Source organism: Nyctereutes procyonoides, unplaced genomic scaffold (genome assembly GCF_905146905.1).
Source record: "Nyctereutes procyonoides isolate TBG_1078 unplaced genomic scaffold, NYPRO_anot_genome, whole genome shotgun sequence".
Taxonomy (NCBI): domain Eukaryota; kingdom Metazoa; phylum Chordata; class Mammalia; order Carnivora; family Canidae; genus Nyctereutes; species Nyctereutes procyonoides.
In genome coordinates, this window is record NW_026575123.1 from 4,397,789 (window position 1) to 4,420,838 (window position 23,050).

The window sequence follows — 23,050 nt, forward strand, 5'->3', positions numbered from 1 at the left end:
TATAAACACACAGGGCCTCCTGCCCTCTGCACCACACGCAATCCCTAAACAGACACCACCTGAGTGACAAGAATTTAGCAAAAGCCTCTTTTCGTTCACAGGCAGTACACTAAGTGGTCGTGTTTGGACGCTTCTGCTTTCTCACCTAAACCTAAAGTTCCGTTTCGGAAGAGCTATCATGGGCTCGTGTGGCCTCCCTTTGCTTCTCCCTGCTTCACTCCAAGTGGGTGGCTAATAGCCCTTCCATGCTGGGAGGAAGCTCACACACGCAGCCACTTCCTTCCTCCACTCTGCCCCCGGGGGCTGAGCACCCACTGTATTCTTTCCCAGGGAAGGAAGGGCTGACAGGTGGGGAGGGAGGAAAGACCCAGAAAGGGAGGAGAGATGGTACTGGTCACCAGGGCTGCCCTCAGGAGGAATCAGAACTCCAGGATTCCATAAATAAACTAAAACAAGAAAGGAGCAAATGGGAACCAAGTTCACCCCCGTCACCCTCCGTGACATGCGCACCACACGCCCACAGCCCCACCCTCCCATACCCACCTTCAAACCTCTCTCTTCCCTCACTCAGACATCAGACTCAATACTAGAAAGTTTCTCATAAACATGCCCATTGCTGGAGCCATTGAAAGCCCTGGGGTTTTTGTTGTTAGGCACACAGGGGTTGGACTGGTTCCCTATACAGATGTCTTTCTGGAAACGGCCTGGCACGGCCCCGTGCAGGGCCGAGACCACCGGCTTGTTGGTGACAAGGGCGCGGAAGTCTGGCCTGGCTTTCGGCGCCCCCGCCACCGTGGGCTGCCTGAAGAAGTAGGATTTGCTGCCATGGAGCAAGCACTGGTCGTCCCCAAAAGTGGGGATGAAAGGGTTTTGCGTGACCCGGTCGGGGTAGAGCGACTTGCTGAGCATATAGCCGCCGCCGCCGGGGTTGTTGTGGTGGCGGTGTCCGGCGGCGGCCACTGAGGACTCGTGGTTGGCAAAGGTGCTCTCGCCAGCTGGCGTCTCAAACATGTGGGCGTAGGGACTCCCGTCCAGGAACCGGCCCTTGTCTTTCAGGCTCACGCTGCGCGGGGCCAAGGCGGCTTCTTCCTTCTGCAGGTCCACGAAGGTGTCGTAGGAGTGCTGCCGGCGCAGCTTGTTCCGGGTCTTCTTCTGGGCCTTGGAGTTGGTCGGGCTCTGGGGGTACTTGGCGCTGGGCGCGTTTGACGGCACCGCCACGGGGGCAGCCGGCTGGTCCAGCTCCTGCAGGGAGTTGTCCTCGCTGATGTCGTACAGGTTCCCTGCCTTCTTGCAGGCCTCGCACCGGATGCACGCCTGCCGGCCCGAGTTCTGCCCGGTCACCGCCGTGGAGTAGTTGTGCAGCTTTGAGGGGCAGCTGCGGCAAAAGTTGCCCCCGGAGCGGTCCTCCCAATCCACGTTGCTCAGGTTCTTCTCCCAAGGGGCCGGGACCCCGCTGACCACGCCGTGCTTGTCGCCCGCCCCGTGTTTGAGGTGAGACCTGTTGGTACAGGGCCCTCCTCCGCTCACCGAGTCGCGCTTAAAGTCATCGCTCTGCTCCTTGTAGATGTCCGTCAGGTCCACGTGCTCCCAGTGCGGGGAGTTCTCCTTGGTGCGGAACTGGTCCAGGTAGAAGTCCCGGAGCCCCTCCTTGTCCCTGAAGTAACGCTTGTGGTCCGGGGAGCGGGGCGGCCGGCGGCGGTAGGCCAGCTCGATCTCGTCGAACTCCCGCCGGGACTTGGCCGACGCCGGCCGCTTCTTCAGGCTGTCCTTGTATTGCTGCTTGCGCCTCTTGGCGGCGTTGCCCTCGATGTTTCCGTAGGTGACCGTGTGCGTGGAGATGTCAGACACGTCCGAGCGGATCAAGTCATCGTGGCCACTGTAGCGGTCGCTCTTGAAGGAGAATTTGCCGTACAGGTCACTGAGCTGGCTGTGTTTGGAGGAGGGGAGGCCGAGGTCCAGGGGCTTCTTGCTGATGGACCTCGGCTGGGTGGTGAAAGGCGGGTTGTCACAGTCGTAGAGCCCGTCGATGGAGCTGGCGCTGCCGATGCTGTGGGGCCGGTGGTGGTGGTGATAGTGATCTTGGTACACGTTGCTGTCCTTCAGCTGCAGGTTACCAAAAGTCCTCTCCACCTCACTGATGTAGTCGCTGAAGAGGTTCTCCTCGCACGGCGGGTTGTTGTAGGATTTGCAGTCGGAATGCGTGAAGCTGCGGCGGTGCTCGGAGATGTCATAGACGGACGACTCACGTCGGATGAAGTCCAGGGCACTCTGGGGGGAGCCGTTCACACCAGACAGGTTGGCCATGTTCTTGGCCGTGCGGAGCAGGCGCAGGATGTTGGAGTGTGTGTTGTTCATGGTCGCGGTGGGGGAATTCATCACGGACTGGCGCTCCTCGATAGCCACTCCATGGATGCAACTGTAGATACCCTGCAGCAGGAAGAGGATGAGATGGGTCAGGTCCCCAGCGAGGCTGGAAATGACCACAGAACATTATGCCTGCCCCTCCACCACTACCAACTATCTAACTGGTTAAGAAAAGTCAAGGAAAACATGAAAAAGTCTTAGTATATTCATAGGACGATGTGGCTGGAAGCTTGCCTGATTGATCACCTTGAATTTAGCAAGTTTTCATATCACGAGCTAAGCTCAGTGGCTTGGCTCTCCTCGAGGGGACACGGCACTCCCAGTGACTTTGACTAAACAGACTAGAATTTTAAGACGTGACATTCTACACCTCCATTCCACCATTGACTTGCACTGATTTTCCTTCCTCTGCCTAGGTTTCCAGATCTTAAAAATGAGGTTGTGATATCAACTGATGGCAAAACTTATCGTCAGCTGCCAGGAGCCATGCTCCGTGGATGTTGGGGCCTTCTGCCCTGGCTGGCCCCCGCTGCTTGCGTATGCACGGGAGCTCGGAGCGCACCACAGCCGTTCTTCCAGCTGACAAATTTTGAGTGGCTTTGAGGATTCTGGGCACCAAATAGCAGCTGAGCAGTTCTCTCTCTCCTCTCTCTCTCTTTAAAGTTTTTATTATTTATTCATGAGAGACACACAGAGAGAGGCAGAGACACAGGCAGAGGAAGAAGCAGGCTCCCTGCAGGGAACCCGATGCAGGACTCAATCCCAGGACCCCAGGATCATGACCTGAGTGAGCCAAAGGCAGACGCTCAACCGCTGAGCCACCCAGGTGACCCAGTTCTCTTCTTGAGCCAAGTGCGAACCAAATTCACAGAGAGAGTCAGGGAGCCCTGGGGTCAAAGAAGAATTTTTCTCCTGCTGTGCTGTGCACCGTGGGAGGGCAGAATTGGGACAGATAGCAAGTACTAAATAGAAATAAATAATTCCCCTGTTGAGCCTCTCATTTATTCTCTTTAGCTCCTGGTTTCCTTCTTATACTTTCTCACTCACTTAATCTTATCATGCATAATTAATATCGTGACAAATTAGTATTGATTGAGAACTCCCTGGATACAACTCCTTGTACCAGGCCTTAAAGAACACCATCCAAGGAGAGGTAATGAGTCGGGGTCAAGTCCCAAGTCAAGCCAACCTGCTAATGTCTTGCTCCCTGCCTTGAAAAGTGGACACGTTTGGAACTTTTCTCCCCGGAGAGGGAACTAGGTGAAGGGGAGGTCGTTTGAATGGGGTCTTTGAAACAAAGGGGATTGGGAAGTTGCCCCAACAGATGGGGACGAGAACGGAGAAGATTAGAATGGAGAACTGCTGCTAAGTGAGAACGAAGAGAGGTTTAGATGAGGTGAGCCTCACTGTCCCAGAGTGCAGTATCGAGACTCGAGATCTTCAAGGTAAAGTTACCCTCCTTGCTTTCTAACACTGCTTGATTGTGGCCAAGGGAAAGTGCCGAGTGTTCTTCCTCTGCAGAGGCCTTGATTATACCGCAGGCCAATGAATGGCCTTTCTATTACAGGCCACCAGCTCCCACTGCTTCTGCCATTACCCTATCTGGGATCTTAGAAAGGACCACGCAGTGGAACAATGTGGCTCAGGGACCCCACATTCCTTCCTCCTGCTTACAGGTTACTGAATGGCTTGAATCAGCTCACAGCTAGAGAGGAAACTGTTTTCTATCACTAAAATACTATAGGAAAATGATGAAAAGACAGAACGACTTAATGAGAAATCCATTTTCTTACATAACTCCATTAGAGCCAGAGTTAGTTATATCTGAAATCTGGACCTCTATTCTAAAAGGACATCTGAGGTCTTCTCTCATGAATGAATCCCATAATCTTATTGACAAAATTAAAAGAAGCCTGCTTCCTCCCCCTTTCCTGTGATCCTCTATTCATATTTAAAACTGAGTCCCAAATCCTCACTTTGGACCAGAAAAGTGGAAGAGATCTAAATAAAGAACAACTTAAGAGTAGTGCTTTTGTTCCAGTTAAGGAAGTTTCTAGAATATAAATGTATTGTGGGTCAGTACTTACTTCTGAAGGTTCTATAAAGCTCTTTAACTTCCCATTGCTCACACATGGTTAAAACAGAGTGGAAGAGTGGAACTACCAGTGATATATCTTTGTATGTCAGAGTAAGAGAGATACATTACATTTCACTATTTGAATAGAAACATGATTTAAAAAAAAGATTAAATGATTAATACAGTCCAAACAGAATTAACTAATGGTGATGGAAGGCATTTGGTAGAAGGCCAAATTTTTCATTTTGATAGATCTGCTAGTCTTTATTGAGAACCAAATGCCCAAATCCCATACACAAAGCTGTCTCTTGAAGGAAAAACTGTATCACCCATTTTTTTGAGCTACCTGAAATTATATCGCCCGACCCCTTAGGGGAAACATATAGGATGTAGTGTCTCGCTTTAGCCTAGCTAAAAGCCCCTACGAGGCTGGGGTCAGTGCTCTTCTTGGTCTCTCTGTTTTGCAGAGTGCTAGACTAAGCTGTCCTTCACAAGCTCCCGGCACCTCAGTCAAACCACTTACTCTGCTGATGGAGAAGACCATGCCAGGCTTGCCGGAACAGACACCCATAAAGCAGTGCCGGAATTGCCAATAGAAAAGGTGTTCACAGATGAAGGTGATGAGACTGAGAGCCATGGCTGCCCCCAACATGTAGAAGACTCCTGCCATGTTGTCAATGTCCAGCTGGCTGCTCATGACCTCATTCTTTTCATTGTGGCAAATGCCAGTGAGCCAAAGAGCTTCTAGCTCCTCCATCTCCCCTGGAGACATGGCAGAAAAGGGAACAGATAAAGAAAAGACAGAAGGGGAACAGGTGGGGTATTAGGGAAGAGAGAGAAAAACATGAGGGAAAAGAGAAAAAAGAGAGAGAGAGAGAGAGAAAGAAAGTTAATAAAGTTCACAGTAATTTTATTAATACCACTATATATTAACTCATCAATGTATTCAACCAGCATTCAGTTGACAGGTTAATGTGGGTACTGCAGTGACACAAGGATATGAGGCATTATCTCTGCTCTCCATTATCTATCCAGTGCAAATGGATATATAAATAATCAATAGGACTAGCAATATGCAGGTAACTGGGGTTCAAATTCAGGAGAGTAATATTGTGAGTGGGTGGCCAGTGGGTTTTCATGAGGAAGGTAGGACTGGTAGGTGAGCATGGCAAACAGGTGAATTTTAATTTCTCCCACATGAAAAGGCACTACAGGCAGCAGAAATGGCATGATCAATGGGAGGAAGGTGGGCCAACACAAGGCTTGTTTGGGAAAGACATGCAGAACAGCAGCTCCAAAAGAGTGAAAGGAGGCAAAGGAAGCTGAACAAAAAAAAGTTGCAGCAATATTGCTGAGGGCTTGAGAACCAGACAAAGTAAGCTTTGTATTTTCTTCGGTAAATAGTAAGAAATGACATTAATCAAACTGAGATTCAGAAAATTGCTCTCACAAATATGCAAATCAGATTGGGCTGCGCAAGGAGGGATAGAGAGATACGCAGAGAGATGGACTGATTCTCCACTGACCCTCATACTTACTGATTGATCTCTTGTTGCAGAGGGAAATAGAAATATTAAGAGTAAAGGGGAGCGAGCTTGAACCAAAGGAGACCACCAAATTCAGACCTGCCTCCTTGTAACACCGCTTAGAGAAGTTTTGATTAATTCGATTCATGTCAGGGTCAATAATCTTTATTCACTTCATTGGATACTAGGAATTAGAAAGGCAGAAACCTTAGACAAAAGAAAATGAAGGCAGTGGTGAGAGTGGACATCCCTGTCTGGTTCCTGATCTTAGGGGAAAGGCTCCCAGTACTTCCCCATTGAGAATGATATTTGCTGTGGGCTTTTCGTAGATGGCTTTTAAGATATCGAGGAAAGTTCCCTCTATCCCTACACTCTGAAGAGTTTTAATCAGGAATGGATGCTGTATTTTGTCAAATGCTTTCTCTGCATCTAATGAGAGGATCATATGGTTCTTGGTTTTTCTCTTGCTGATATGATGAATCACATTGATTGTTTTACGAGTGTTGAACCAGCCTTGCATCCCGGGGATAAATCCTACTTGGTCATGGTGAATGATTTTCTTAATGTGTTGTTGGATCCTATTGGCTAGTATCTTGTTGAGAATTTTTGCATCCATGTTCATCAGGGATATTGGTCTGTAATTCTCCTTTTTGGTGGGGTCTTTGTCTGGTTTTGGAATTAAGGACATGCACATGAGAAAATGCTCTGCATCACTTGCCATCAGGGAAATACAAATCAAAACCACAATGAGATACCACCTCACACCAGTGAGAATGGGGAAAATTAACAAGGCAGGAAACAACAAATGTTGGAGAGGATGCGGAGAAAAGGGAACCCTCTTACACTGTTGGTGGGAATGTGAACTGGTGCAGCCACTCTGGAAAACTGTGTGGAGGTTCCTCAAAGAATTAAAAATAGACCTGCCCTACGACCCAGCAATTGCACTGTTAGGGATTTACCCCGAAGATTCAGATGCAATGAAACGCCGGGGCACCTGCACCCCGATGTTTCTAGCAGCCATGTCCACAATAGCCAAACTGTGGAAGGAGCCTCGGTGCCCATCGAAAGATGAATGGATAAAGAAGATGTGGTTTATGTATACAATGGAATATTACTCAGCCATTAGAAACAACAAATACCCACCATTTGCTTCAACGTGGATGGAACTGGAGGGTATTATGCTGAGTGAAGTAAGTCAACCGGAGAAGGACAAACAGTGTATGTTCTCACTTATTTGGGGAATATGAATAATAGTGAAGGGGAATATAAGGGAAGGGAGAAGAAATGTGTGGGAGATATCAGAAAGGGACACAGAACATAAAGACTTCTAACTCTGGGAAATGAACTAGGGGTGGTGGAAGGGGAGGAGGGCGGGGGGTGGGGGTGAATGGGTGACGGGCACGGAGGGGGACACTTGACGGGATGAGCACTGGGTGTTATTCTGTATGTTGGTAAATTGAACACCAATAAAAATTAATTTATAAAAAAAAATAATGCTAACTTTCACCAGGATAAAAAGCACAGCATAGGGAATACAGCCAATGGTACTATAATAGTGCTGCATGGTGACAGGTGGGAGCTACACTTGTGCTGAGCAAGGCATAGTGCATAGACTTGTTGAATCACTATGTTGTACTCCTGAAGGTAATGTAACATTGCATGTCAACTATACTTCAATTAAAAAAATAAATGAATAATAACATTTTTAAAATAAAGGCTAAATGAATATGTAGTAAATGAAAAAAAAAAAAAAAAAGAAAATGAAGGAATCCATGTGCCCTAGAATGCATCTAATTCGAGGCAAAAAAAATTATGAAAATCTCATGAAGAAAACTGCCTGTTCTAATGATTCCAGTTTGGTTAAAAAGTGGAACTTTGTGTAAACCGACTAGTTTTGGGAAGCTTCGGCCAATCATCTCCTCTGCTGTCCTTCCTCATAGAAGAGGCTCTGTTATTGCCTTTGAGTGATAGCAACATGAGAATTACAGAAGCCCTCATACCCACACAGCTTGTTAGCATTCCAGCTAGAACCCCCTAGTCTTTCCAACGGTAACCAAAGCACTTTTTACTCATTTCTTTGATCAAACTATGACTTTCCTAACTAATAGAACAGCTAACCTCACCTAGAGTCTGAAAATCCAGCTGTGTTCTGATGCCTCTTATCTCATCCATATCAGAAAAGGTTCTGTAGACATGATTTAGAGAACAGCCTTGCTGATGGCCTGTGGGGCCAAGCAGAGTCAGGCTGCTCATCCATAACTGGATTAGCTTCTGTGAGGCTAACAGGAAGGGTAGGTACTTTAGACAACAAGTGAAGAGGGATGCAGAAAACACAGTATAATGAAATTGGAGATGAGATTTTTTTTTTTTTCAAGCAAACTGGCTGCTCGGTCTCCTGCCAGAATGACACTGGGGAGTGCCTTATGAGTGTCTGCCTCAGGGGATCCTGGGCCTGATTCCTACCTCATCCAGCTGAAAGAGAAAAATGGGAGGGAGAGAAGAATGAATAGATGGCCACAAGTATATAACCTTTGTCTGGACATAGAAAAAAAGCTGAGACCTTTTGGAAGTCCTATCCACTGCTCTGACCACACGCAAAAAGATTGCTTGGAACATCTAATTCTAGCTTCTCATACTTTATCCTTGAAGCTTTGATCAAAACCTGCAATCCTGAGACACACCTCCTTGATCAACTACTTTAATCCTCTCTCCCAAATTGCACCCAGTTATGGCTTGAATTGTGTTTCCCTCCAACACCCCCTTCCCCTGCCAAATTCCTCTGTTGGAAGTCCTAATCCCCAGTACCTTGAAATGTGACTTTATTTGGAAATGAGGTCACTGCAGATGGAATTAGTTAAGATGAGGTCATCCTAGAGTAGGGTGGGCACTCTAACCCAATGTAACTGGCATCCTTAAAAATGGGGAAATCAGACAAACACATATATAGAGAGAATACAGGCACAGAGGGAACATGCCATGTGAACATAAAGGCAGACATGAGGTGATGTGTCAACAAGTGAAAGAATGCTAAAGAGTTGTCAGCAAGCCCACCATGGGCTAGGGGAAGAGGCATGGAACAGACTATCCCTCGAGGTCCTCAGAAGGAACCAATGCTGACAGTTTGATCTTGGACTTCTGGCCTCTAGAACGGTGAGACAAATCTTTATTATCTTAGTCACTCAGCTGTGGCATTTTATTATGGCAGCCCTAGGACACAAATACCTATACCCCAAGTTTCACAGGATACTGCAAAATACTGTTCTGGAAATGCAGGGCTTACAGGAGTGGAGAAGAAAGGTTGGTGTTTTGCACTGACCATCAGAAGAGCCCAAACAAGCACTTTCCCCTTCCGTGACTCACCATCTCCGAATAGCTGGAGGATAGCAAGGTCCACCTGGCGCTTCCACCCAGAATCTTTTTGGATGGCAATGCCATAACCAGTGGAAGCAAAGACTTTCCCACTGCCAATGGTCACCAGCTTGCAGCCTTCATCTCTGCCCGCCATGTAGTTCAGCACTGCTGCATCATAGATGAAGGCATCCAGTTTCCTGTGCAAAAAAGGAAGCAAACAAACAATCCAGTGGAGGAATTTTAGTACAAAACTACCTATGGGGGCCATTAATATGAAGCAGTAGGGTTCCAGCAAACTATGGGGAAAACTGGTTCAAAGTAAGGCTTGAGTTGGAACTCAGCCAGAATCTAAAGCCTAAATCCTAGGCTGTTCTTTATGTGATTTAAGGTTGAAAGGAGTTCTTTCGCTCCCACTGGGAATGATGAGAATGTAAGTCGGGCCCGAAGCCAACTCATAAGCTGTGTCTGAAAGGAGAAGGAGTAAAAAGGAATCAATAAAAATAATAACAGAAATAATGAAAAGTAACCATCACAATGATAACAACAAATAGCATGGGTTAGATTTATATAACATTTTTCATTTCTCAGTTCATTACAGTCCAGAGTGGGGCTAGGTGTAGGTGTATGTGTTTCAATAGATGTGCGTTGCTATTTTTTGTGGTCAGAAAGGTTTCAATATTCTGTTTTGCAGCACAAGGAAAGAAATGAGTAGTTGGGTGGTAGCAGCACAGGCTCGTGTTAACAGCAAATGTGCATAACTACAGGAGAACCCAACATGTAGAAGAATTCAGATCTCTCAAGTTCCTAAACATATAAGAATCTCATTTTATATTTTGTGCTTTCTAAGGAAGGAATATATAGGGAAGGGAGTAGGTCTAGGTAAGGGCAGGAAGGCATAGACCAATATTTCAAACCAACATTTAAACACATCAAAAGTAGAGAAAGAAATTCAGATATAGCCATATAGGTAGGTAATACAGAGAAGTCTACAAGAAAGAAAAGCATGCATCATACCCTTCACTTTTGCAAGGGAAATTAGTTTTAGCCCTCTTTAAGAAAAACAAAACAAAACAAAACTCTTTCCGGTATGGTAAGATACAGAACATTTTCCAAAAGGCCCATGAGTACCCTACAGAAAAGTGGCACAGCAAAAACCCCAAAGCTCTGATATGATCAACAACTGTGGTTGTACCAGGGGCCAGACTACCTACCAAGGGAATCCTATACCCAAATCCCATCTCCTGAAATCTGCTGTGACTTTATGGTGATAAGAGAGAGTCTACAGTATTTAAGTAAACATGCATCTGGGTGGCTTTTCCAGAACTGGAGCCACTGGAAGGTCCAAGTGCTGCTAGTTGTCATACAACACAGAAAATCAGCTATAAGACTCCTTCACCCCAAAGTCCCAACATCTATCATGCTCAACTGTCTGTCTTATTCCACAGCTGTGGCTTCTAAAAGCCAAATGAATAAAGGGACCAATGTGGCTGGGATTATGCAAGCCAACGTATTTGCTCCTTTTAAAAAACAAATATTTTCTAGAGTATAAAGCTGGATCAAAGGACACCAATAAAAGCTGGAATTGGAGATCAGTCAACACATTCTCACTGTTTGCTGTCTAAAAATCTTCACTCTTTTCTTCTTTCATTTCTCCCTTGTCCACAAGACACAGAATCATTATTTTCATCTTCCGGTCAACCGGTCTTCATTTCATGCATAATACATGAACCTTAGCCTTGACTCTTCCCTTCAACTTTTATGGCTATTTCATTCTTGTTTCATGGTTACATTAATGCAAGTAGAATATAATTTGTAAAAAAAAATACATAGAAGTATATAATATCATAGGAATCTTTGTGCACTGGCCTGGATTATATTATCAAATTTAACTTGGAAATCCATAGAAAGCAAATGCAGTCTTCTTTGCTTTAACTTTGTCTGGCACCCAAGCATGGTATATCTGATTCAGTGCACAGTTAATAAATGTGAGAAACATATCAAAGACTCTGAGCTTGGAAGCAGTTCTTACCCTGTTTTCAGGGAGAGCAATGCATCATCTACACCCCTCTGGTTGAACTTTCCCATGTAGGCATGCATTTCTGCGTAGTTATTGCGAATATTCCTCTCTGTGCTGCCATTGGGCACAGTCCCAAAGCGAAAAGGGGGTGAGAAGTCATTAGGTCTCTGGAACTGGAGAGAGAGAAAGAGAGTGAGAGAGAGCGAGAGAGCAAGAGCGAGAGAGAGAGAGAGAGAGAGAGAGAGAAAGAGAGAGAGAAAGAAAAAGAAAGAGAAAGAAAGAAAATGCTTCAGAAAATGTGAAGAGATATTAAGTTAGCAATTGTGGATTTTTAATGGAAGGGACCCAACTATAATTCACCAAATACATTAGCCCTCACTCAGGAACAGCAGTTGCTAACTGAAAGAAGACTTCAACTGAATTTAATACATATTGTTGAGAGCTTTCTATTTTCCCAATGCTGGATTTAATCTATAACTTTTGCGTGTTCCATTTATGCATACTACACAATACCAGTGATGATGGGGGTGTGCTGTTAGCTTAACTGCAGTAGCTTAGTCACCTTTATACCCGAAAATTGTGTAAAATATGTTTCCAGGTCTCTTAATTAAAGGGACTAAATACATTGTCATTGCACCATCTGAGGATACAGGACTTTAGTAGGATGAGCTACAATGTACTCCTGAAAATAATTTGATGGGTATCAAATATGTTTTGCTAAGAAATCTTTTCTTGACCTTCCTTGATGCATTAAAAGCCCGTATTTATTCTACATGAGTTGTAGAATAAATTGTAAAACTAAATACGTTTTAATTATGTTCCTTTCCTTGCTTAAGAACTGAGAGTGGATCTCCAGTGCTCAGCATAACAAAGTGAAATTTCTTGGATTTTTCACCCTATGACATCAGCTTTATTTCTGGTATTGCCCTGCAATGAGAAAGTCTGTACATTGCTTCCTGAACAAATAATTTATTCATTTGTATCTTCATGGTCACATATAGTCTGTCCCCTTAGCATGAACTCACTTTTCTCTTGAGGTCAGTTCATGTCCTTCATCTCAAAATGTAACTCGAAGCAATTTCTTCAGGACACCTTCTGTGAGTTCTTTCCTCCATCAAGTCTACCCAAAAGTACTTGATTTTCTTAGTTTCTATCATACTACAATGCAATTACACACTACATGAGCTGCCTAAGTTCAGAGAGCTAGTCTCTGATATAGTCATTAAGACTTTAAGCTCTAGATTGAGAAAGATATAGGTTGAAGATCAGCTCAGCCACTTACTACGGTGTGATCTTGGGCAAGTAACATGAACTCTCTGTGCATCATTTCCTCATTTGTAAGAGGGAGACAATAGTGTCTATTTTTTAAGACAGTTGTGTGGATTAAAGGATATAATGTATAAGAAGTGTCTGGCATAGCACCTTGCGCACAGTAAGTCCTCAATAAAGATTCTTTATACTATTTTTAACTCATGTCTATATTCTGCATTCCCCAGTAAACGTCATACTTTCCAATCGTCCCATTCTGTTAGTACAGCAGTAATCAGATAGAAATGACCAGAGTAGCTCTTCTCTGCCTTAGCATAGGAAAGATAATATATATTTTTAAAGTACTTTTTGTTTCAATACTAAACCATTTACTTTGGAGATATATTAGAAAATCTAACTGGCCAACTCAGGAGTACTCGGAACCTCTGGACTTGTGTAGATTTAGAGACATTCTCCTTTCCCTTTGCCCTGACCTGAAAAGCTCAAGAGCTTCTCAGAATATTGGGATTTCACAAGCCACAAAATATCATAGCACCAAGAGCCATAAATGCTATCTTTGGTGCTCAGAGTTGGCCATAGTTATAAGCAGAGTCATACCGTGGTGTTAGGCAATCTGCGATGCATCAAAAGACCACTACTTCCTGTTTCAAAAGGCTCCCAGCCTGACTTACCACAGTGCTTTTTGCCATTAAGAGTTTTTGTTTCATTGGTTTTGAAAGGGTCGTGATTTTTAAGTGAATAAAAAAGTCAAAGAATTTTAGAGTTGTATAAACCACTCAAGGTTAACTAGTCCAAGCCTCTCATTTCACAGATGAAGACCGAGGCAAAGAGGACAAGTAATTTGCTCAATGTCACACAGTGGTAGTAATGGCTAACATTATCTGGAATCAATTGGCTTAATTAATAGCACTCCTCACTGTCCCTAGCAGATTGTACGGTTAAGTAAACAGGGAAAAGCTTTATTGGAAGAGACAGAATGCTATGCATACCACTGTCAATTATAACACTTCACTTGTTTGAAAAAAAGGTATCCCCCAAATCAAAAGCAGAGTGGGGTACTCTTGTAGGTAGCAATACAAACAAATGAACTCCCTTTAATCGGTAATTCCCCACTTTGCTAGGATAATGACAACTGATGCTTACAATGACCAAAATATTCTAGGGCCCAAAGTATTTTTCTGAAACATCAGTGAAAGTTGAAATCATGTCCAGTTCAGTTCCAGTATAAATTATTATATATCTAGTTTTTTTTTTAATTGGTAATCCACATAAAGCACACACAATAATTTTGGTCAACCAAATGAAATCTGATGCCCTGAGTGCCTCATTTCCTGATGAAGCTAGATTATGGAAAGTTTCTGTACTACTCTTTCATAATTTTAAATTTTAAATTATCTTCAGATTTTTAATGCTGTTTTATAACTATGTCCTTGAATAAATAAAAACTAAAGAAATGATAAAGGACCTAAAATGGCCAAGATGACTTTGCAAAAAAGAAAAAAAGTTGAAGTACTTATAAGATCTGACTGTAAGACTTGTCATAAAGTGATAGTGATGGTGACAGTGTGATATTAGCATAGAGAGAATAAGTGATCATCAGAAGAGAGTGCCCATCCATAGACCAACACACATATAGTGCAAAGGCAGATAAAGTGGAGATAGGCGTGTCTTCAACAAATGGTAGTGGAACAATTAGATTTCAAAATACAAAAAAAAGGGGGGGGGACTTCATTTCACACCTTGTGAGATATAGGGAAATTAACACAAAGTGAATCGTACACCTAAATATGAAGTATAATATTTCTAGGAGAAAATAAAGGAAAAAGTCTTTGTAACCCTGAGTTAAGATTTCTACATATGACACCAAAAGCACACTCCACCAAAAATTAGATTTCATCACAATGAAGAACTCTTTGAAAGACACAGTTAAGAGCATGAAGAGATAAGTCACCAATGTAGAGAAAATATTTAAAAATAGATTAAAGCTATTAAAAATCTAAAGGAAATAAATGATAACAGAGCAAGGCTCTTAGTGAAGCAGCCTCCATAAGGAAACAAAGAAATCAGCCAGCACTGAAAGAATGGGAAAGCGTATAGTCCTTGGAAAGCAGTAGTCTTGGAGGCAGATGATTTGCAACTGGCTTCTAGTTCTTTCTCTGACCAACTGCGTGAACACGGGCAAGTGACTTAAATTCACAGAGCCCCATTTCTCTGGAAGTATTATTTTTAATTAATAATAAGATAATGCATAGGAAACCACACAACACAATTATCTGGCACATGGTGGATTCTAAAAATTATTAACGGCTTCTATGAGGATGAAACTTTAATATCTAAAATTGTCTCATGTTAGTCAATGTTTCCTAAGATGGAAAACTCTTGTTCTCTAATTTGTTCCTTAAACGAGGCCAGTTCTGGGGACCAAGAATGTGAGTGCACTGCCCCAGAATTAGCCAAAGCAGAAGCAGAAGTGAGCTTGGATTTTCCTTTGAAAATTCTTGTCCCAGCTTGTGAGGTTTAAATAAAACTCAGGTTTTTTTTTTTTTTAACTGTCATTGGACCTTGAACTTGACTAAAATTCATGGCCACAGAGAACTACATGTTCAATGAGGCCTATGGGGAAGAAGTAAAGAATAATCTTCCAAATACCTTGACACTTCCACTATAATAAAACTTACCCCAGGCTGTGAGGCATTATATGACACTTGTTTAACCTGAATGGTAATCAATGCTCTCTGGGGTTTTGGAAAGGAGTAACATTTTGTACTGTCAAGAACCAGGAGTCTTAAAATCCACAGAACAGGGAGGACCCCAAGAAAAAATTAAAAAAAAAATTAAAAACCTCAATATACTAAGGAGACCAACATTAGATTAAAAAGCTCTGTCTGATTTTACAGTAGAGAATTTTATACCATATTCCTTATTGGCCACCTTTGGCCATTACAGGGCTTCCTTGAACTTGGTAATCTTTTTCCAGAGTTGTTGAGATTGGGATTATACAAACAGATTTAGATGGAGAAATAAAAACGTAGTAAGAAAGGAACCTTAAGGGTTGGCCCCACTTCATAGGTGAGGAACTGAAGCCTTCAAGAGACCAAGTAAGTTGTTCGAGGTCATGTGGTGAAGGAGGAGGATAAGCTGAGGCTTCCTCTGGGAACTGAGCCTTCCCACTGCCCGCTCACTAGGCTGACTAGTCCTATTCCTGCTCATTGGGAGTGAAGCCCCACACTGTAAATGGGGCCACATGTGAGGGTATCCTTCCCTTTCTGGCACATCAACTGCTGACTCAGGCTCACCCTCTGCAATCAACACATGGCTTCCAGCAATTATTGTAAGCACACACTTGCACTAGGGCAAAACAATGCTGAATGTTAAGAGAACTGTAATTTCACTTGATCTCCCTGGACAGTGGAAGGGAAACAGAATTCAGCCCTCTTAGCTGTTCAGACCATCATTCAGCCCCCATCCTAATAACCTCAAAGTGAAATAGTCCTGGCAGCCATCCCAGGAGAAAGGTGCTAGAAGGACAAGAGTAAAGGTCCCTGCCCTACCCAAAGATGATGGGACTGGAGGGTCCTGGGGCCTCTCATACAGCTTGTTGCAAAGAGAAGGGGTAAGGGTAAGTGGGGATCTGGTCCATTCAGTTTTATTTATTGAATAATCATATCAACTTATTTTCATGTATTTAAGGCATTACTAATTCATTCATAGCGGTTACTCATGTCCAACACCTATGTATTTGCTGGTAATAACTCACATTATCTCCCTTAACTATAATAATTAAAATGCATCAACTCATCTGGTAAATATTTGCCAAGTGCTATTAGTGTAGAGAACTGTATTAAGAACTAAGGATACAAAGATGAAAAAAATCAACCTTTGTTTTCAAGAGATTTAACTATTAGAGAGTCAGAGATGTAAACATTCATTCAGTTTTTTTATTGCATTCCTTTATTCTTTCATTCAGACAGATTTTCAGCAAGAATTTACTGGCATCTGCCATGTGCACATGCTATTTTGCTGAGGACACAGTATTAGGAAGATTGAGATCCTGCCATTAGAGAGCTCACAGTGTAAAGGAGGGAGACAAATAGTAAGTGCCTCTTTGTTTGAATGTAGTGGACTAACAGACAACCACAAATTCTTTGCTATTCGTCCCATCAGGGGTGAGGTCTCTGTTCCCTTCCCTTGATTCTGGCTTGGCCTTGGTGACTTGCTTGGCCAATAGAAAGTGCAGAAGGAACATTCTGGGACTTCTGAGGTTAGTTATAAGAAGCTTTGCAGTTTCCACCTGGCCCCTATGGAACCTTGCTTCAGGGGCGTCAGTCCACTCTAAGAAAGTCCAAGAACCCCGAGGCCACCCTGCCAGAGCCATCACAGTCCTGTGTACAGTCCCAGCCTAGCCAAGGCTTCCATCCATTCCAGCCAGGGTACCAGGTACTAGAGGAAAATCATCGTGGATGCTTCAGCCCAGCCCAGCTACCAGATGAGCACTGCATGACCCCAGTGGATGCCTCATGAAGTAGAAGAATCACCCAGTCAAGACCTGCCCAAAAATATGACCCCCACAAAGAGTCAACCACCATGAAAGGATTCTTGCTTCAAGCCACTAAGTGTTGGGGTAGTTTGCTATGTAGCAGTAGGTAACCAGAACATAGAGGATTTCACATAGTGAAAACTAGGTGCTATGAAGAAACAGCTGTTAGATAGAGGAAAAAGTGACTGGTAGACGAGTAAGTTCACACCAGCTGTCCGGCAAAGGCCTCTCTGGGAAGGTGGCATTTGATGTGAAGGAAAACAGGCATGCAAAGACCAGAGGAATGTGTATCGGGCCCAGGAAGAGCAGATGCACAGGCCAGACAAGGGAGCAAGCTTGGCCTGGTGATGCATGCTATGGAGCAGCGTGCCTACACAGCAGTTAGGGAACAGAGCACTGGGCACTGTCCTCAAGAACATTCCAGAAGCTGCAGTGCAGGGGTCAAGACTAGAAGGGAGAGTCTTCCAGCTGGACAAGAGGAGCAAAGGGGTTTCTGGAGAGCAGCAAGTGTGCCAAAAACATGGGGTGGTGAGATAGTTTGGGCGTGACTAGAGATCATGAGCAGCTTGTCACTGTCAGAGCCTAACAGACGTGGTCATGGTAACTGGAGGTTGACGTGACTGAAGAAGGAGACAGGGCCTGGCTCGCAAAGGGACTTGAATTCTGTCCAAAGAAGTCTAGAGTTCATGCTCTAAGGGATAAGAAACAGCAGAGTCTCTGAAGCCAGACTGTCTGAATTCAAATCCTCTGCTCTGCTGCTAGAGAGCTGTGTGACCTGGAGCACCTCCCTTAACTTCTCTGTGCCCTGGTTTCCACATTTGTACAGTGGAGCTACTAACAGCGCCGGCCTCATGAGGCTTCTTAGTATTTAACCAGTTCATCTGGGCAAAATGTTAGCACAGTGCCTGGCACATGATAAATACATTATATTAGCTATTATTACTATATTAGCTACTATTACATTATTATTGTGACGGTCATCATCATCATTATCAGAAGCAAGTGAAGAACTCAGGCAGCGTGTCAAGGGGGGGGGGTTTGTGTTAGAAAGAGCCCAGAGGTGTCCGCATGAACAGGTGGACAGAGAGCTACAGAGCAGGACCAGAGCTCCCACGATGGTCTGGACACTCCAGGGAGTAAGGAGGAACAGACACATCATCAGACTCTGGCCCTATCATCCAACAAAATGAAAGACGGCAGGTGCACAAGGAGGTAAAATACAAGACCGTACAGGCATGGGCCAGTGCCTCCAGAATTCCGAAAGAGAGAGGCAGCCCCCAGCAGCCTGGAAGGCTTCTCCAAGGAGGCTGGATTTTAGCTGGTGGGGGGTGGGGGTGGGGGTGGGGGGGGTGGGAGGGGCTGGACTTGGAAGGATGGAGAGGGGAAGCTAACATCGGTTTACACTGAAGAATCCTTCCGCTCCCAGACTCCTCCTCCCACGCTGTTTAGTTTCCACGGTGAGTGAGGAAGCCTATCTGCAGAGAAGTCTTTGAGGCCGTGACTCCAGGAGAAAGAGCAGGTTCTGAAAACAAAAACTCTCCTGAATGGTGACTGTGTGCTGCAGGCTTTTGTGCCGACCACCAGACGAAGCCCATCAAGGTTAATTAGAGTTACAGCTTGTGAATGACAGCTGCTCTACTAACACGAAGAGGGTGGTGGGAAAATGCTTTCCGGGTAGTTGGCTGTCTTGAACCATGGCTCTTCTCATTCAGTGGAGTCTGATCAGCATGTGCAGATTAGGACAAAGCAGCACCACGACCTTGCAGGGATGGATCGTGTATGTCCTGCTTGCAGGGCCCATCCACATGGGACACTGAATCTAGGGGCTTTTGTCTTTAAAGCTCAACAATCCCACACATAAATATTCATCCCATTATGCCTGCTTTTACATTTGAAACACAAAGAGAATCAATGCCCAAATGCCACTCAGCCTTCCAAGGCACCCCTGGGGTGGGTAGGGGGGAGGTGGGCAGGCTTCAGATACAAGGGTGGCTTTTGGCCTGTGCTCCTAATGATGAGGAGGTGGCAAAATATGAGAATCCTGAAGAGGCCACTTTTTGACCCTCCCAGCACCCTCATGTTCATAATCATTACCATGCATACCCTTTTTCACCACTTCTTTTATTACTGACTTTTACTATTTTTATGAAATTTGTTATTCTATTCATTCATTCATTTTAAACTGTGGTGACATATAAATAACACAACATTTAGTGTTAATATTTTTCCTTTTTTTTTCATTTTATTTATTTATTTTAGAGAGAGAGAACAAGCATGAGCAGGGGGAGGGGCAGAGGAAGAGAGAGAATCATAGGCCGACTCTCCGCAGAGTGCAGAGCCTGACATGGGGCTCTGTCTCATGACCCATGAGATCATGACTTGAGCTGAAATCAGAAGTCAGAGGCCTGACCAACTGAGCCACCTTTCATTTTAAATATTTGTTAAGTGTACAGTACTGTGGCAGTAAGCACATTCACACTGTTGTGTGCAACCATCACCACCATCCATCTCCAGGGCTTTTTATCTTCCCCGGACTGAAACTACACATCTATGAAACACTAAATCCCCATGAGTTCCAAGAATTTTAACCACGTATAGAATCTTGTAACTACAAGCACAATCAGGACACAGAACAATTCCATTCCCCCCCCCCGCCCCACAAAAAAACTCCCTTGTGCTACTCCTTTACAGTTCCTTCCCCCTACCTTTAACCTCTGGCCACCACTGATCTGTTCTCTTTGTCTATAAATTTGATCTTTTCCAGAATGTCATACAAATAGAATCATAAAGGATGTCATCTTCTGAGATGGGTTTTTGTACATGCAGTAATGCCTCTGAGATGCGTCCATGCGGTTGCATGTATCTGTAGGTCATTCCTTTTAATCGCTGAGTAGAATTGCGTTCTATGGATGTATCAGCTTGGTTTATCCATTTCCCCATGTAAGGACGTTTAGGTCACTTTCAGTTTGGGGTAATTATAAAAAAAAAAGCAGCTGTAACATTCACGTGCAGGTTTCTGCGTGCACATAAATTTTCCTTTCTCTAAGGTAAACACCCAGGAATGGAAGTGCTGCATCATATCTCACCCACTGCTCAGAGTGCAACTCTTTTTGCATCTTTTCTCTTTTTGTTATTTAAAAAAATTAAACAGATTTTCTTTTACATTTTAATTTATTTCTTTAGAGAGGGAGAAGTGGGGGGGAATCTTAAAGCAGGCTCCACGCCCAGCACGGAGCCTGACATGGGCCTTGATCCCACGACCCTGAGATCATGACCTGAGCCAAAATCAAGAGTCAGACACTGAACCAACTTGACCATCCAGGTGCTCCATCTCTTCTCTCTTTTGATCTTCCCAATTTCCCTATGGGCTACTTACATTAAGCACAGCAACTATTATTATCTTACTGTTCTGTCTGCTACTCAATCTTCCCATAATAATATCCTACCTACAGTTTAACTAGGATGAAGCAGGTCTATGTGTGTGACTTCAGACTCTGAGTAACGTTTAAAGATGGAAGGAGGTGGCTGGAGAACGCAGCCTCCCCACACTCTTCCTTGGGACCATAGTCCCTGTTTGACCAAAAGGGAAAGGTGGTCAGATGGTAACATATATCTTAGGCTTTCTGAGGCATGATCTTCCTCACTGCCCCATGGCCCATAAATGCTTGGGACAAATGGGACAAAGAGGCACTCTGTGCTTACACTGAAGGGACAATTTAATGATAAAACAGTAGGTGGACACTGGGGGCTCCAAAGACTGAAGTTCAAATCTGACCCCCATCACTTATTAACTCAGTGACTTAACAAACAAGCCAATTTGTTTTGAAACTGAATTTCAACAATGTTCTAAGAGGAAAAATAAGGTATAACACCCCATTACAAATCCTCCATTTCGAAACTTGGAGTGCTGGACCCTCCCCATAATGAGCTTGCTGTGGATACAGCAATGGATTAGAATGTCGGACCTTTCACATTCATGAAAGTTATAATCTGGGATGGGATAGGAAGAAAAAAAATAAATATTCTACATTTAATCATAAATTATTCATTGAAGAGAATATTGTTCAAATTCACTCAGAGTAGGTGACTGAACTGTAATAACAATAACATTATAGAATGTAGTTAGAAGACACAGGCATATAATAGAAGTGCCAAAATTAATTTAGTTCTCTTCCTGGGCCCCTGGAGAACCTGAACCCATTCTGCTACTTCCAGAAAGTGAGTTAGCATGTAGTAAGCACTCAATGCCTTAGTAATTTCTGTTCTTTTTTTCTCTTAATATTAGGCCTGGTTGTCCATAGTGGCCAACACATTAAAGTTTGCATATGAAGAAATCTGTGAGAGGCTGGTAAGTATGTCTTCATAACTCTGGATACTGTGATGCTAGGGAAGGAGTCCCTCATCTCTCTGGGCTCAGCGTAGAGCTGGGACTCCTATGACAGGCTCTGGTGGGGAGGAGGTGTGGGAGGGAACAGAATGCCCTCTGCTGTCACTATCCTCTGGCAGTTCCCCCAGAAGAGCATACAGAAAACAAAATATACCAGTTCGTCAGATTCCTGGAATTATGGTTATTAGTCTTCCTCATAGTAACTCTTTGGCATTTTGCAAAATTTGGATATATGAGCCCTAATAAGTATTTTCTAAATTATTTAATAAAATCAGAGACTGGTGTTAGGGTTTCTGTGAGCTATCTGAAGTTTGGCCCCGAGCAGGAGATCTGAGCAGATGAGTCTACTTCAATATTAGCTTTGCCATGTTATATCTGTACCCCGACATCTTACGTGTTTGGCAAAGTCTTGGGTCTGGCCATAAAATATCATCAATGCACATTTAATGGCTATAATCCATGCGTAAGTCACTGAGCTCTGAAATGAAATGAGGCAAGAGATATAATCTCTCTATTGTCATTTATTTGGAAATTAAAATGGTTATATCATGACAGGGGCAGCTAACACTTCATGATAACGTATCATACAACTGACATACAATACTTTATTAATCTTTCCATCAACCCTACAAGGTTGTACTGTTATCCCCATTTAAGGAAACTGATGCACAGAGAGGTAAGTAATTTGAATAAGGCTACACAGCTAGAAACAAGTAGAACAAGGATTCAAATCCAGGGTCCTCACATAACTATAAAACGTGTCAGAGAGTTTTATGCACATAAAACTGGTGCTCAGTAAATGTGTGTAGGACAGAAGAATCCAATGACGAGGTGAGTGTGTCAAGTTCCAAATGAGATGTAAGGCAAGCAAGGGCTCTGCAAGTTTAGAGGGAGCAGAGATCATCCTATGAGAGGATGCATTAGGAGGCTAATGAGAGGAGGCAGAGATGGAGCTCTCACAGATTGGCCAGGACTTATAATGGCAAAGGTGTGGGGAGTACACTCAGGGCAAGAGGCATGGCACGAGAAAAGGTATAAAGGGACCAAGCACTGGGATTTAACTGAAGTTGGAAAGGATGTTCGTACATGGAAGCATGGAACCCTGAGCTGGCACACAGACAAAAACTATACCGTAGAGCACTGAATGGCCAAGCTGCAGAAGGACGCTGTGTGCTTAGGTATCATTATTCAGCTACAGCGATAGGACTTGACGAGCAGAGAGGCTGGAGCAGGGACACTTACTGGAAAATGACTAAGGGTCTGGACCATTTTCAGGGGCAATATAAAAAAGACATCAAACATGAGCCCTGATGGGATCCAAATCTGCCTGTATACCCAGAGAGACCAAGGAGGGAAAGAGATGTAGTCAGTATCATCTCACCCTTTATCTGCCACTATACTCCTTCGCCCATCCCTCAGTAGCCACATGCCTCCTAGCAGTTCCAGAAACAAAGCAAGCAAGCTCCTGCCTTAGCATGCTCTCTCTTCGCTTGGAAAGCTGCAGATACCCATCACTGCCTCA

At 44.0% G+C, this 23,050-nt stretch overlaps 1 protein-coding gene across 1 annotated transcript in view; it reads right to left on the minus strand.

Annotated features, from left to right (window-relative positions):
- Positions 1 to 567: 567 nt before the first annotated feature.
- GRIN2B (glutamate ionotropic receptor NMDA type subunit 2B) overlaps positions 568 to 23,050 on the minus strand; it is a 280,635-nt gene continuing 258,152 nt past the window's right edge. The window contains exons 9-12 of the mRNA XM_055336794.1: positions 11,348 to 11,508; positions 9,328 to 9,515; positions 4,965 to 5,203; positions 568 to 2,427 (exon numbers count right to left, since the gene is read on the minus strand). Of these exons, the coding sequence (XP_055192769.1) occupies positions 568 to 2,427; positions 4,965 to 5,203; positions 9,328 to 9,515; positions 11,348 to 11,508 (2,448 nt within the window). The remainder of the gene's footprint in view (positions 2,428 to 4,964; positions 5,204 to 9,327; positions 9,516 to 11,347; positions 11,509 to 23,050) is intronic.